Source organism: Oncorhynchus clarkii, chromosome 24 (assembly GCF_045791955.1).
Source record: "Oncorhynchus clarkii lewisi isolate Uvic-CL-2024 chromosome 24, UVic_Ocla_1.0, whole genome shotgun sequence".
Taxonomy (NCBI): Eukaryota; Metazoa; Chordata; class Actinopteri; order Salmoniformes; family Salmonidae; genus Oncorhynchus; species Oncorhynchus clarkii.
The window spans coordinates 43,350,716-43,363,215 of NC_092170.1; the positions used below are offsets into that span (position 1 = coordinate 43,350,716).

The following is a 12,500-nucleotide window of genomic DNA, read 5'->3' on the forward strand; positions in this document are numbered from 1 at the left end:
ACTAGATGCTGCTGGCTTGCTTCTGAAGCTAAGCAGGGTTGGTCCTGGTCAGTCCCTGGATGGGAGACCAGGTGCTGCTGGCTTGCTTCTGAAGCGAAGCAGGGTTGGTCCTGGTCAGTCCCTGGATGGGAGACCAGATGCTGCTGGCTTGCTTCTGAAGCTAAGCAGGGTTGGTCCTGGTCAGTCCCTGGATGGGAGACTAGATGCTGCTGGCTTGCTTCTGAAGCGAAGCAGGGTTGGTCCTGGTCAGTCCCTGGATGGGAGACCAGGTGCTGCTGGAAGTGGTGTTGGAGGGCCAGTAGGAAGCACTCTTTCTTCTGGTCTAAAAAATATCCCAAAACCCCAGGGCAGTGATTGGGGACATTGCCCTGTGTAGGGTGCTGTCTTTTGGCTGGGATGTTAAATGGGTGTCCTGACTCTCTGTGGTCACTAAAAGATCCCATGGCACTTATCGTAAGAGTAGGGGTGTTAACCCCGGTGTCCTTGGCTAAATTCCTAATCTGGCCCTCAAACCATCACGGTCACCTAATCATCCCCAGTTTACAATTGTCTCATTCATCCCCCTCCTCTCCTCTGTAACTATTCCCCAGGTCGTTGCTGTAAATGAGAACGTCTTCTCAGTCAACTAAACCTGGTCAAATAAAAATGTGTCGTCTGGGAACAGACTTTTGATGTACTCAAAGTAAACACATTGTAGGCTACGTTTAGCTCCCGAGTGGTGCAGCGGTCTCGGCGCAAGAGGCGTCACTACAGTCCCTGGTTCGAATCCAGGCTGTATCACAACCCGGCCGTGATTGGGAGTCCCATAGGGCGGCGCACAATTGGCCCAGTGTTGTCCCGGGGGGGTAGGCCGTCATTGTAAATAAGAATTAGTTCTTAACTGACTTGCCTGGTTATATACAGATACAAACATTAATACATATTGTAGGCTTAAGCAAGCTAACATTCAATCAATCAAATGTTTTTATGAAGGCCTTCTTAGTCACAAAGTGCTGTACAGAAACCCAGCCTAAAACCCCAAACAGCAAGCAATGCAGGTGTAGAAGCACGGTGGCTAGGAAAAACTCCCTAGAAAGGCCAAAACCTAGGAAGAAACCTAGAGAGGAACCAGGCTATGTGGGGTGGCCAGTCCTCTTCTGGCTGTGCCGGGTAGAGAGGAACCAGACTATGAGGGGTGACCAGTCCTCTTCTGGCTGTGCCGGGTGGAGATTATAACAGAACATGGCCAAGATGTTCAAATGTTCATAAATGACCAGCATGGTCAATAATAATCACAGTAGTTGTCGAGGGTGCAGCAAGTCAGCACCTCAGGGGTAAATGTCAGTTGGCTTTTCATAGCCGATCATTCAGAGTATCTCTACCGCTCCTGCTGTCTCTAGAGAGTTGAAAACAGCAGGTCTGGGACAGGTAGCACGTCCGGTGAACAGGTCAGGGTTCCATAGCCGCAGGCAGAACAGTTGAAACTGGAGCAGCAGCATGGACAGGTGGACTGGGGACAGCAAGGAGTCATCATGCCAGGTAGTCCAGAGACATGGTCCTAGGGCTCAGGTCCTCAGAGAGAGAGAGAGAGAGAGAGAGAGAGAGAGAGAGAGAGAGAGAGAGAGAGAGAGAAAGAGAGAGAGAGAAAAAGAGAGAGAAAGAGAGAGAAAAAGAGAAAAAGAGAGAGAGAATACTTCAATTCACACAGGACACCAGTTAAGACAGGAGAAATACTCCAGATATAACAGACTGACCCTAGCCCCACGACACAAACTATTGCAGCATAAATACTGGCTGAGAGGTCGAGACATTCCCACTACATAGGTGGCTGTTAGCTGATCATGTAGGCTAGATGAATCAGCTAGTTAGATATATCAGATGTACGTGCCTGTGTGTCAAACACACACGATAGACATCCCATGTGGTTCCGCTTTAAACAAACTACAACTGAAAGCAACACTGTAGTCAGTGTATTCTAGACCGGAGCAGGGCAGGTGGTGTAACTGTCTAATGAGACCTGTAGCGTGTTTCATGCTAAGCTAAGACAATAACTCATTTTCTCAGTAACCCGACCAGGTAAATGGTGTGTTCAGTACGCGACATTTGTGTTCAGTACGTGACAGGTGTGTTCAGTATACGACACGTGTGTTCAGTACGTGACAGGTGTGTTCAGGACGTGACAGGTGTGTTCAATACAGGACAGGTGTGTTCAGTACGTAACAGGTGTGTCCAGTAAGTAACAGGTGTGTTCAGTACGTAACAGGTGTGTTCAGTACGTAACAGGTGTGTTCAATACAGGACAGGTGTGTTCAATACAGGACAGGTGTGTTCAGTACGTGACAGGTGTGTTCAGTACGTGACAGGTGTGTTCAGTACGTAACAGGTGTGTTCAGTACGTGACAGGTGTGTTCAATACAGGACAGGTGTGTTCAGTACGTGACAGGTGTGTTCAATACAGGACAGGTGTGTTCAGTACGTTACAGGTGTGTTCAGTACGTAACAGGTGTGTTCAGTACGTAACAGGTGGGTTCAATACAGGACAGGTGTGTTCAGTACGTGACAGGTGTGTTCAATACAGGACAGGTGTGTTCAGTACGTAACAGGTGTGTTCAGTACGTGACAGGTGTGTTCAGTACGTAACAGGTGTGTTCAGTACGTGACAGGTGTGTTCAATACAGGACAGGTGTGTTCAGTACGTAACAGGTGTGTTCAGTACGTGACAGGTGTGTTCAGTACGTAACAGGTGTGTTCAGTACGTGACAGGTGTGTTCAGTATGTAACAGGTGTGTTCAGTACACGACAGGTGTGTTCAATACAGGACAGGTGTGTTCAGTACGTGACAGGTGTGTTCAGTACGTAACAGGTGTGTTCAGTACGTGACAGGTGTGTTCAGTACGTGACAGGTGTGTTCAGTACGTGACAGGTGTGTTCAGTATGTAACAGGTGTGTTCAGTACGTGACAGGTGTGTTCAGGACGTAACAGGTGTGTTCAGTACGTGACAGGTGTGTTCAGTACACGACAGGTGTGTTCAATACAGGACAGGTGTGTTCAGTATGTGACAGGTGTGTCCAGTACGTAACAGGTGTGTTCAGTATGATACAGGTGTGTTCAGTACGTAACAGGTGTGTTCAGTACGTGCTAGGTGTGTTCAGTACGTGCCAGGTGTGTTCAGTACGTGCCAGGTGTGTCCAGTACATAACAGGTGTGTTCAGTACATAACAGGTGTGTCCAGTACATAACAGGTGTGTTCAGTACGTGACAGGTGTGTTCAGTACATAACAGGTGTGTCCAGTACATAACAGGTGTGTTCAGTACATAACAGGTGTGTTCAGTACGTGCCAGGTGTGTTCAGTACGTGCCAGGTGTGTTCAGTACGTGCCAGGTGTGTTCAGTACGTGCCAGGTGTGTCCAGTACATAACAGGTGTGTTCAGTACGTGACAGGTGTGTTCAGTACATAACAGGTGTGTTCAGTACATAACAGGTGTGTCCAGTACATAACAGGTCTGTTCAGTACGTGACAGGTGTGTTCAGTACGTGACAGGTGTGTTCAGTACGTGACAGGTGTGTTCAGTACGTGACAGGTGTGTTCAGTACGTGACAGGTGTGTTCAGTACACGACAGGTGTGTTCAATACAGGACAGGTGTGTTCAGTACGTGACAGGTGTGTTCAATACAGGACAGGTGTGTTCAGTACGTAACAGGTGTGTTCAGTACGTGACAGGTGTGTTCAGTACGTGACAGGTGTGTTCAGTACGTAACAGGTGTGTTCAGTACGTGACAGGTGTGTTCTGTACGTGACAGGTGTGTTCAGTACACGACAGGTGTGTCCAGTACATAACAGGTGTGTCCAGTACATAACAGGTGTGTTCAGTACGTGACAGGTGTGTTCAGTACATAACAGGTGTGTTCAGTACGTGACAGGTGTGTTCAGTACGTAACAGGTGTGTTCAGTACGTGACAGGTGTGTTCAGTACGATACAAGTGTGTTCAGTGCGTGACAGGTGTGTTCAGTACGTGACAGGTGTGTTCTGTACGTGACAGGTGTGTTCAGTACGTGCCAGGTGTGTTCAGTACGTGCCAGGTGTGTTCAGTACGTGCCAGGTGTGTTCAGTACGTAACAGGTGTGTTCAGTACGTGCCAGGTGTGTTCAGTACGTGCCAGGTGTGTTCAGTACGTAACAGGTGTGTTCAGTACGTGCCAGGTGTGTTCAGTACGTGCCAGGTGTGTTCAGTACGTAACAGGTGTGTTCAGTACGTGACAGGTGTGTTCAGTACGTAACAAGTACGTGACAGGTGTAGTTCAGTACATGATAGGTGTGGTCAGTACGATACAAGTGTGTTCAGTGCGTGACAGGTGTGTTCAGTACGTGACAGGTGTGTTCAGTACGTGACAGGTGTGTTCAGTACGTGACAGGTGTGTTCAGTACGTGACAGGTGTGTTCAGTACGTGACAGGTGTAGTTCAGTACGTGACAGGTGTGTTCAGTACGTGCCAGGTGTGTTCAGTACGTGACAGGTGTGTTCAGTACGTGACAGGTGTAGTTCAGTGCGTGACAGGTGTGTTCAGTACGATACAAGTGTGTTCAGTGCGTGACAGGTGTGTTCAGTACGTGACAGGTGTGTTCTGTACGTGACAGGTGTGTTCAGTACGATACAAGTGTGTTCAGTGCGTGACAGGTGTGTTCAGTACGTGATAGGTGTGGTCAGTACGATACAGGTGTGTTCTGTACGTGACAGGTGTGTTCAGTACGTGCCAGGTGTGTTCAGTACGTGCCAGGTGTGTTCAGTACGTGCCAGGTGTGTTCAGTACGTGCCAGGTGTGTACGGCTCTGACACACCACACTGTTACACACACACACACACGCACGCAAACACTTACACAAAAACAAACGCAGCAACTCACACACATGCAAACACATACACATACACACACGCACCCACACACACACACACACCCACACACACACACACCCACACACGCACCCACACACACACACCCACACACACACACACCCACACCCACCACCACACTGACACACACTTACTGACCTTCACATCATCAGTGTGTATGTTTGAAACAACGGTATTGTTTTGTGTTCATGTGAGTGTGAGTGTGTGTGTGTGTGTGTTTGAGTGTGTGTGTGTGTGTGTGTGTGTGTGTGTATATGTGTGTGTGTGTGTGTGTGTGTGCGTGTGTGTGTGTTTAAACAACAGCATGGTTTCATAACACTAAATGATGCAGACAAACTGGGCCATGGTATGGGCCTTGTTATAGTATGTCCTCTGCAATGTGACTGTGTTACAGTGTCTCTCTCCCTTTCTCTCATTCTGTCACTCACTCCCTATCTCTCTCACCTCCCTCTCTCTGTCTCCTCATATCTTCCTGCCTCTATAGAAAGTCTCGTGTGGACAGCCCTGGAGGTGTGAGAAGCAGGAGAACGGTTCAGAGGAGGATGACCTGCCCTAGCTTCCCGGAGATCACTAGAGTGCTGCAGAACCCTGTCCCCAGTCCCCTGACCCGTTCTGCTAGCCTAGACGAGCTCATCCTGCGATGCCTGCACTGCTTCGGTGAGACAAACACAGAGAGACAGATTCAGACAGACAAAGAGAGAGGGAGAGGGAGAGAGAGAGAGAAACAGACAGAGAGAGACAGAGAGAGAGACATAGAGAGAGAGACAGAGAGAGACAGGGAGGAGAAGGGGGAGGAATTCAGGGAGGGAGAAGGATGATGGAGACAGGGAGGGAGAATGGGGAGAGAGGCAGGGAGGGAGAAAGGGAGGGAGAAAGGGAGGGAGAATGGGGAGAGAGGCAGGGAGGGAGAAGGGGAGGGAGACAGGGAGGGAGAAGGATGATGGAGACAGGGAGGGAGAATGGGGAGAGAGGCAGGGAGGGAGAAGGGGAGGAAGACAGGGAGGGAGAATGATGATGGAGACAGGGAGGGAGAATGGGGAGAGAGGCAGGGAGGGAGAAGGGGGAGGGAGGGAGACACGGAAGGAGGGAGACAGGGAGGGAGAAGGGGGAGGGAGGGAGACACGGAAGGAGAGAGGCAGGGAGGGAGAAGGGGGAGGGAGGGAGACACGGAAGGAGGGAGACAGGGAGGGAGGGTGGACATGTGAGACAAAGGGCACACATACAATCAAGCTTTGTTTGGAGCAAAGGTCCACACAGATTGTGCTAACTCTCTCTTTTTCTCTCTCTCTCTCTCACACACACACACACACACACACACACACACACACACACACACACACACACACACACACACACACACACACACACACACACACACACACACACACACAGTAGATATTACCAAGTAGCAGTTACTGAAGTAGATACCACATATAGTGGTCTACCATTACCCAGCAACTGTAATACCTCTCTGATACATAACACACTGAAACCTCTATCCCTGTCTCCTTCCTGTCTCCCCCCACCCCCCCCCCCCCTTCTCTCTCCCTCCCCTTCTCTCTCCCTCCCCCCTCTCTCTCCCCCTCCCCTCTCTCTCTCCCTACCCCCTCTCCCTCCCCCTCTCTCTCCCTCCCCCCCTCTCTCTCTCCCTCCCCTTCTCTCTCCCTCCCCCTCTCTCTCTCCCTCCCCTCTCTATCTCTCCCTCCCTCTCTCTCTCTCCCTCCCCTTCTCTCTCCCTCATCCTCTCTCTCTCTCTCTCCCCCTCTCTCTCTGTCTCTCTCTCCCTCTCCCCTCATCCTCTCTCTCTCTCTCTCCCCCTCTCTCTCTCCCCCTCTCTCCCTCTCCCCTCTCTCTCTCTCTCTCTCTGTCCCCCCCCTCTCTCTCTCTCTCTCTGTCCCCCCCTCTCTCTCTCTCTCTGTCCCCCCCCCTCTCTCTCTCTCTCTCTCTGTCTATAGCGCTACATAACACTGTCATAACAGTGACCATGTATCATAGGCAGTCAGTTACCTCATGATAACTTACTTTGCACTGTTACTATTTTAAGTATTAGATCTCACCATTGCACAATATTGTAAAGTGTTAACATTCAAGTCCGTTGTTACGATGCAACGGCCAAACTGTCCTGCCCATGATGTGTTCATTTTATAGAGGCACTCAACATGAGCATCTCATTTCAGAAGCACTGTGGTGCTCATGTGAATTTTATTTATTTCTCTGGCTTCAGACCTATTATCACTTAAAATGTGTTTTTTGTGTGTTTTTAATACAATGATGTTTTGATCATACCTAGACTTGATTTTGATGTCCTGTGAACTCTGTGTAAATTGTCCTCTATTATGGCTTCTGCTGTATCTTACTGCAACCCCTGACCTCTCACCCCTTATCCGTGTGTTGATTGGTTCTAACCTTTGACCTGTATGTTGATTGGTTCTAACCGGTGTGTTGATTGGTTCTAACCTTTGACCTGTGTGTTGATTGGTTCTAAACTGTGACCTGTGTGTTGATTGGTTCTAAACTGTGACCTGTGTGTTGATTGGTTCTAACATGTGACCTGTGTGTTGATTGGTTCTAACCTGTGACCTGTGTGTTGATTGGTTGTGTTCCAGACTCGGATGGAAAGCTTTCGCGGGGGTCTCAGCTAGTTCACATGACTCTGATGATGCACAGCTGGGTTGTTCCCTCACAGACCTTCGCCCAGAAACTCCTCGCCCTATATCCTCTACCCACGATGCATTGCTGCTTCCTGACCCCGTGGCCACATATGGGTTCAAACACTATTTAAATACGTTATCTATTCTTGATTGCGCTTGCCTGGCTTTAAGAAACTAATTGAATAGTCCTACAACTGCCAAACCAACCCATTGGTCACTCCAGGCAGGGTAAAGCAAATGCTCAAAGTATCTGAATGTTTTAGGTCTGTCTGTGTCTGAACCCAGGTCTGCCCAGGGGTTAGTGTGGTCAGTCCTGTATCTGAAAGTTTCAGGTAGTGTCTGAACCCAGGTCTGCCCAGGGGTTGGGGTGGTCAGTCCTGTCGGTGCCCTGCACCTCATAGTCCCATGTCCCATAATCCCTCTGACCAGGAAACAAACGCTGCTTTGTTTACTCCTGATGTTTCCAATACCTACGGTTTAGCCCCCCCCCCCCCCCTTATATAGAAATGAGTGAAGAAGCTGATTAGTGTTCTGGTGGGCTGACCGGGTGTCTATTGACTGTGTTCATTGGCACAGAGCTGTTGAGAGCTGTGATTTCAGACTCCGATGCTGCTGTCCATAACCATTGATTTAAATGTATTTGTTACGTTGGTCCATAACAGCTGATATGGTTATGTTCAGGGTACAGTTGCGTCATGTTGTATAGAAGCCATCTCTTCCGGCTGCTCTTCCTTGACTGTGTAACCTATAAGGACTGTCCAGTGGAAAAGAGAGGACTGAGACGACCGCAGGTCTGCCACCTCATCAGGTCAGTGTGATGTGTATCTGTGTGTGTGTCTGTGTGTGTGTGTGTGTATGTGTGTGTGTGTGTCTGTGTGTGTGTGTGTCTGTGTGTGTCTGTGTGTGTGTGGGTGTCTGTGCGTGTCTGTGTGTGTTTGTGTGTGTGTGTGTGTGTGTGTGTGTGTTTGTGTTCGTGTGTGTGTGTGTGTGTGTGTGTTTGTCACAAACCTATATATCCTGACCTCTACCTATATATCCTGACCTCTACCTAGATATCCTGACCTCTACCTAGATATCCTGACCTCTACCTAGATATCCTGACCTCTACCTAGATATCCTGACCTCTACCTAGATATCCTGACCTCTACCTAGATATCCTGACCTCTACCTAGATATCCTGACCTCTACCTATATTTCCCGACCTCTACCTAGATATCCTGACCTCTACCTAGATATCCTGACCTCTACCTATATATCCTGACCTCTACCTAGATATCCTGACCTCTACCTAGATATCCTGACCTCTACCTAGATATCCTGACCTCTACCTAGATATCCTAACCTCTACCTAGATATCCTGACCTCTACCTAGATATCCTGACCTCTACCTAGATATCCTGACCTCTACCTAGATATCCTGACCTCTACCTATATATCCTGACCTCTACCTAGATATCCTGACCTCTACCTAGATATCCTGACCTCTACCTAGATATCCTGACCTCTACCTAGATATCCTGACCTCTACCTAGATATCCTGACCTCTACCTAGATATCCTGACCTCTACCTAGATATCCTGACCTCTACCTAGATATCCTGACCTCTACCTAGATATCCTGAGCGGCACTTCCGGGTTGGATTTGTCTCAGGTTTTCGCCTGCAATATCAGTTGTGTTATACTCACAGACAATATTTTGACAGTTTTGGAAACTTTAGAGTGTTTTCTATCCTAATCTGACAATTATATGCATATTTTAGATTCTGGGCCTGAGAAATAGACCGTTTCCTTTGGGTACGTTTTTCATCCAAAACATCAAAATAATGCCCCCTAGTCTCAAGAGGCTAGATATCCTGACCAGTAGCTTATAGGTCACAAGGGATCTACGTTTGGGAGGAGATCTTTTTTCTGTACAGACAATATTGTAGCGTTCTTAGCACTGCTGCTTTAACTTCTGTATATCTATATAGTGACTGCAGTGTTCACTGCATATAATTATAATTAATACTACTACTAATAATTATACAAATAGTAATTTGTATTATTCCTTGGCGCGGCAGGGTAGCCTAGTGGTTAGAGAGTTGGACTAGTAACCAAAAGGTTGCAAGTTCAAACCCCCGAGCTGACAAGGTACAAATCTGTCGTTCTGACACTGAACAAGGCAGTTAACCCACTGTTCCTAGGCCGTCATTGAAAATAAGAATTTGTTCTTAACTGACTTGCCTAGTTAAATAAAGGTAAAATAAAAAATACAAATGTAATAAGATCTCTATGGTGTAAAGACAGCAGATCAGCAGGTTCCAGCGGTGTTTGAGGCTATATACTGTTGTGTTGTTACTATAGTAACTGTGTTCTGTCCTATAGACAGCAGATCAGCAGGTTCCCAGCGGTGTTTGAGGCTATATACTGTTGTGTTGTTACTATAGTAACTGTGTTCTGTCCTATAGACAGCAGATCAGCAGGTTCCAGCGGTGTTTGAGGCTATATACTGTTGTGTTGTTACTATAGTAACTGTGTTCTGTCCTATAGACAGCGGATCAGCAGGTTCCAGCGGTGTTTGAGGCTATATACTGTTGTGTTGTTACTATAGTAACTGTGTTCTGTCCTATAGACAGCAGATCAGCAGGTTCCAGCGGTGTTTGAGGCTATATACTGTTGTGTTGTTACTATAGTAACTGTGTTCTGTCCTATAGACAGCAGATCAGCAGGTTCCAGCGGTGTTTGAGGCTATATACTGTTGTGTTGTTACTATAGTAACTGTGTTCTGTCCTATAGACAGTGGATCAGCAGGTTCCAGCGGTGTTTGAGGCTATATACTGTTGTGTTGTTACTATAGTAACTGTGTTCTGTCCTATAGACAGCAGATCAGCAGGTTCCAGCGGTGTTTGAGGCTATATACTGTTGTGTTGTTACTATAGTAACTGTGTTCTGTCCTATAGACAGCAGATCAGCAGGTTCCCAGCGGTGTTTGAGGCTATATACTGTTGTGTTGTTACTATAGTAACTGTGTTCTGTCCGATAGACAGCGGATCAGCAGGTTTCAGCGGTGTTTGAGGCTATATACTGTTGTGTTGTTACTATAGTAACTGTGTTCTGTCCTATAGACAGCAGATCAGCAGGTTCCAGCGGTGTTTGAGGCTATATACTGTTGTGTTGTTACTATAGTAACTGTGTTCTGTCCTATAGACAGCAGATCAGCAGGTTCCAGCGGTGTTTGAGGCTATATACTGTTGTGTTGTTACTATAGTAACTGTGTTCTGTCTTGCAGATCAGCAGGTTCCAGCGGTGTTTGAGGCTATATACTGTTGTGTTGTTACTATAGTAACTGTGTTCTGTCCTATAGACAGCGGATCAGCAGGTTCCAGCGGTGTTTGAGGCTATATACTGTTGTGTTGTTACTATAGTAACTGTGTTCTGTCCTATAGACAGCAGATCAGCAGGTTCCCAGCGGTGTTTGAGGCTATATACTGTTGTTACTATAGTAACTGTGTTCTGTCCTATAGACAGCGGATCAGCAGGTTCCAGCGGTGTTTGAGGCTATATACTGTTGTGTTGTTACTATAGTAACTGTGTTCTGTCCTATAGACAGCAGATCAGCAGGTTCCAGCGGTGTTTGAGGCTATATACTGTTGTGTTGTTACTATAGTAACTGTGTTCTGTCCTATAGACAGCGGATCAGCAGGTTCCAGCGGTGTTTGAGGCTATATACTGTTGTGTTGTTACTATAGTAACTGTGTTCTGTCCTATAGACAGCAGATCAGCAGGTTCCAGTGGTGTTTGAGGCTATATACTGATGTGTTGTTACTATAGTAACGGTGTTCTGTCCTATAGACAGCAGATCAGCAGGTTCCAGCGGTGTTTGAGGCTATATACTGTTGTGTTGTTACTATAGTAACTGTGTTCTGTCCTATAGACAGCGGATCAGCAGGTTCCCAGCGGTGTTTGAGGCTATATACTGTTGTGTTGTTACTATAGTAACTGTGTTCTGTCCTGCAGATCAGCAGGTTCCAGCTGTGTTTGAGGCTATATACTGTTGTGTTGTTACTATAGTAACTGTGTTCTGTCCTATAGACAGCGGATCAGCAGGTTCCCAGCGGTGTTTGAGGCTATATACTGTTGTGTTGTTACTATAGTAACTGTGTTCTGTCCTATAGACAGCAGGTTCCCAGCGGTGTTTGAGGCTATATACTGTTGTGTTGTTACTATAGTAACTGTGTTCTGTCCTATAGACAGCAGATCAGCAGGTTCCAGTGGTGTTTGAGGCTATATACTGATGTGTTGTTACTATAGTAACGGTGTTCTGTCCTATAGACAGCAGATCAGCAGGTTCCAGTGGTGTTTGAGGCTATATACTGTTGTGTTGTTACTATAGTAACTGTGTTCTGTCCTATAGACAGCGGATCAGCAGGTTCCCAGCGGTGTTTGAGGCTATATACTGTTGTGTTGTTACTATAGTAACTGTGTTCTGTCCTGCAGATCAGCAGGTTCCAGCTGTGTTTGAGGCTATATACTGTTGTGTTGTTACTATAGTAACTGTGTTCTGTCCTATAGACAGCGGATCAGCAGGTTCCCAGCGGTGTTTGAGGCTATATACTGTTGTGTTGTTACTATAGTAACTGTGTTCTGTCCTATAGACAGCAGGTTCCCAGCGGTGTTTGAGGCTATATACTGTTGTGTTGTTACTATAGTAACTGTGTTCTGTCCTATAGACAGCGGATCAGCAGGTTCCAGCGGTGTTTGAGGCTATATACTGTTGTGTTGTTACTATAGTAACTGTGTTCTGTCCTATAGACAGTGGATCAGCAGGTTCCCAGCGGTGTTTGAGGCTATATACTGTTGTGTTGTTACTATAGTAACTGTGTTCTGTCCTATAGACAGTGGATCAGCAGGTTCCCAGCGGTGTTTGAGGCTGACCCTCAACTAGAACAGATGATGGGAGAATTGTGGACCCTGGCCAGGT

General features: G+C 47.2%; 1 protein-coding gene across 1 annotated transcript in view; it reads left to right on the top strand.

Moving 5' to 3' along the window:
- LOC139382670 (RAS guanyl-releasing protein 1-like) overlaps window positions 1-12,500 on the top strand; it is a 48,036-nt gene that overhangs the window by 8,192 nt on the left and 27,344 nt on the right. The window contains exons 2-5 of the mRNA XM_071126759.1: window positions 5,375-5,547; window positions 7,497-7,602; window positions 8,287-8,349; window positions 12,415-12,500. The exon at window positions 12,415-12,500 is cut by the window's right edge and continues 34 nt beyond it. Coding sequence (XP_070982860.1) covers window positions 5,375-5,547; window positions 7,497-7,602; window positions 8,287-8,349; window positions 12,415-12,500 — 428 coding nt within the window. The remainder of the gene's footprint in view (window positions 1-5,374; window positions 5,548-7,496; window positions 7,603-8,286; window positions 8,350-12,414) is intronic.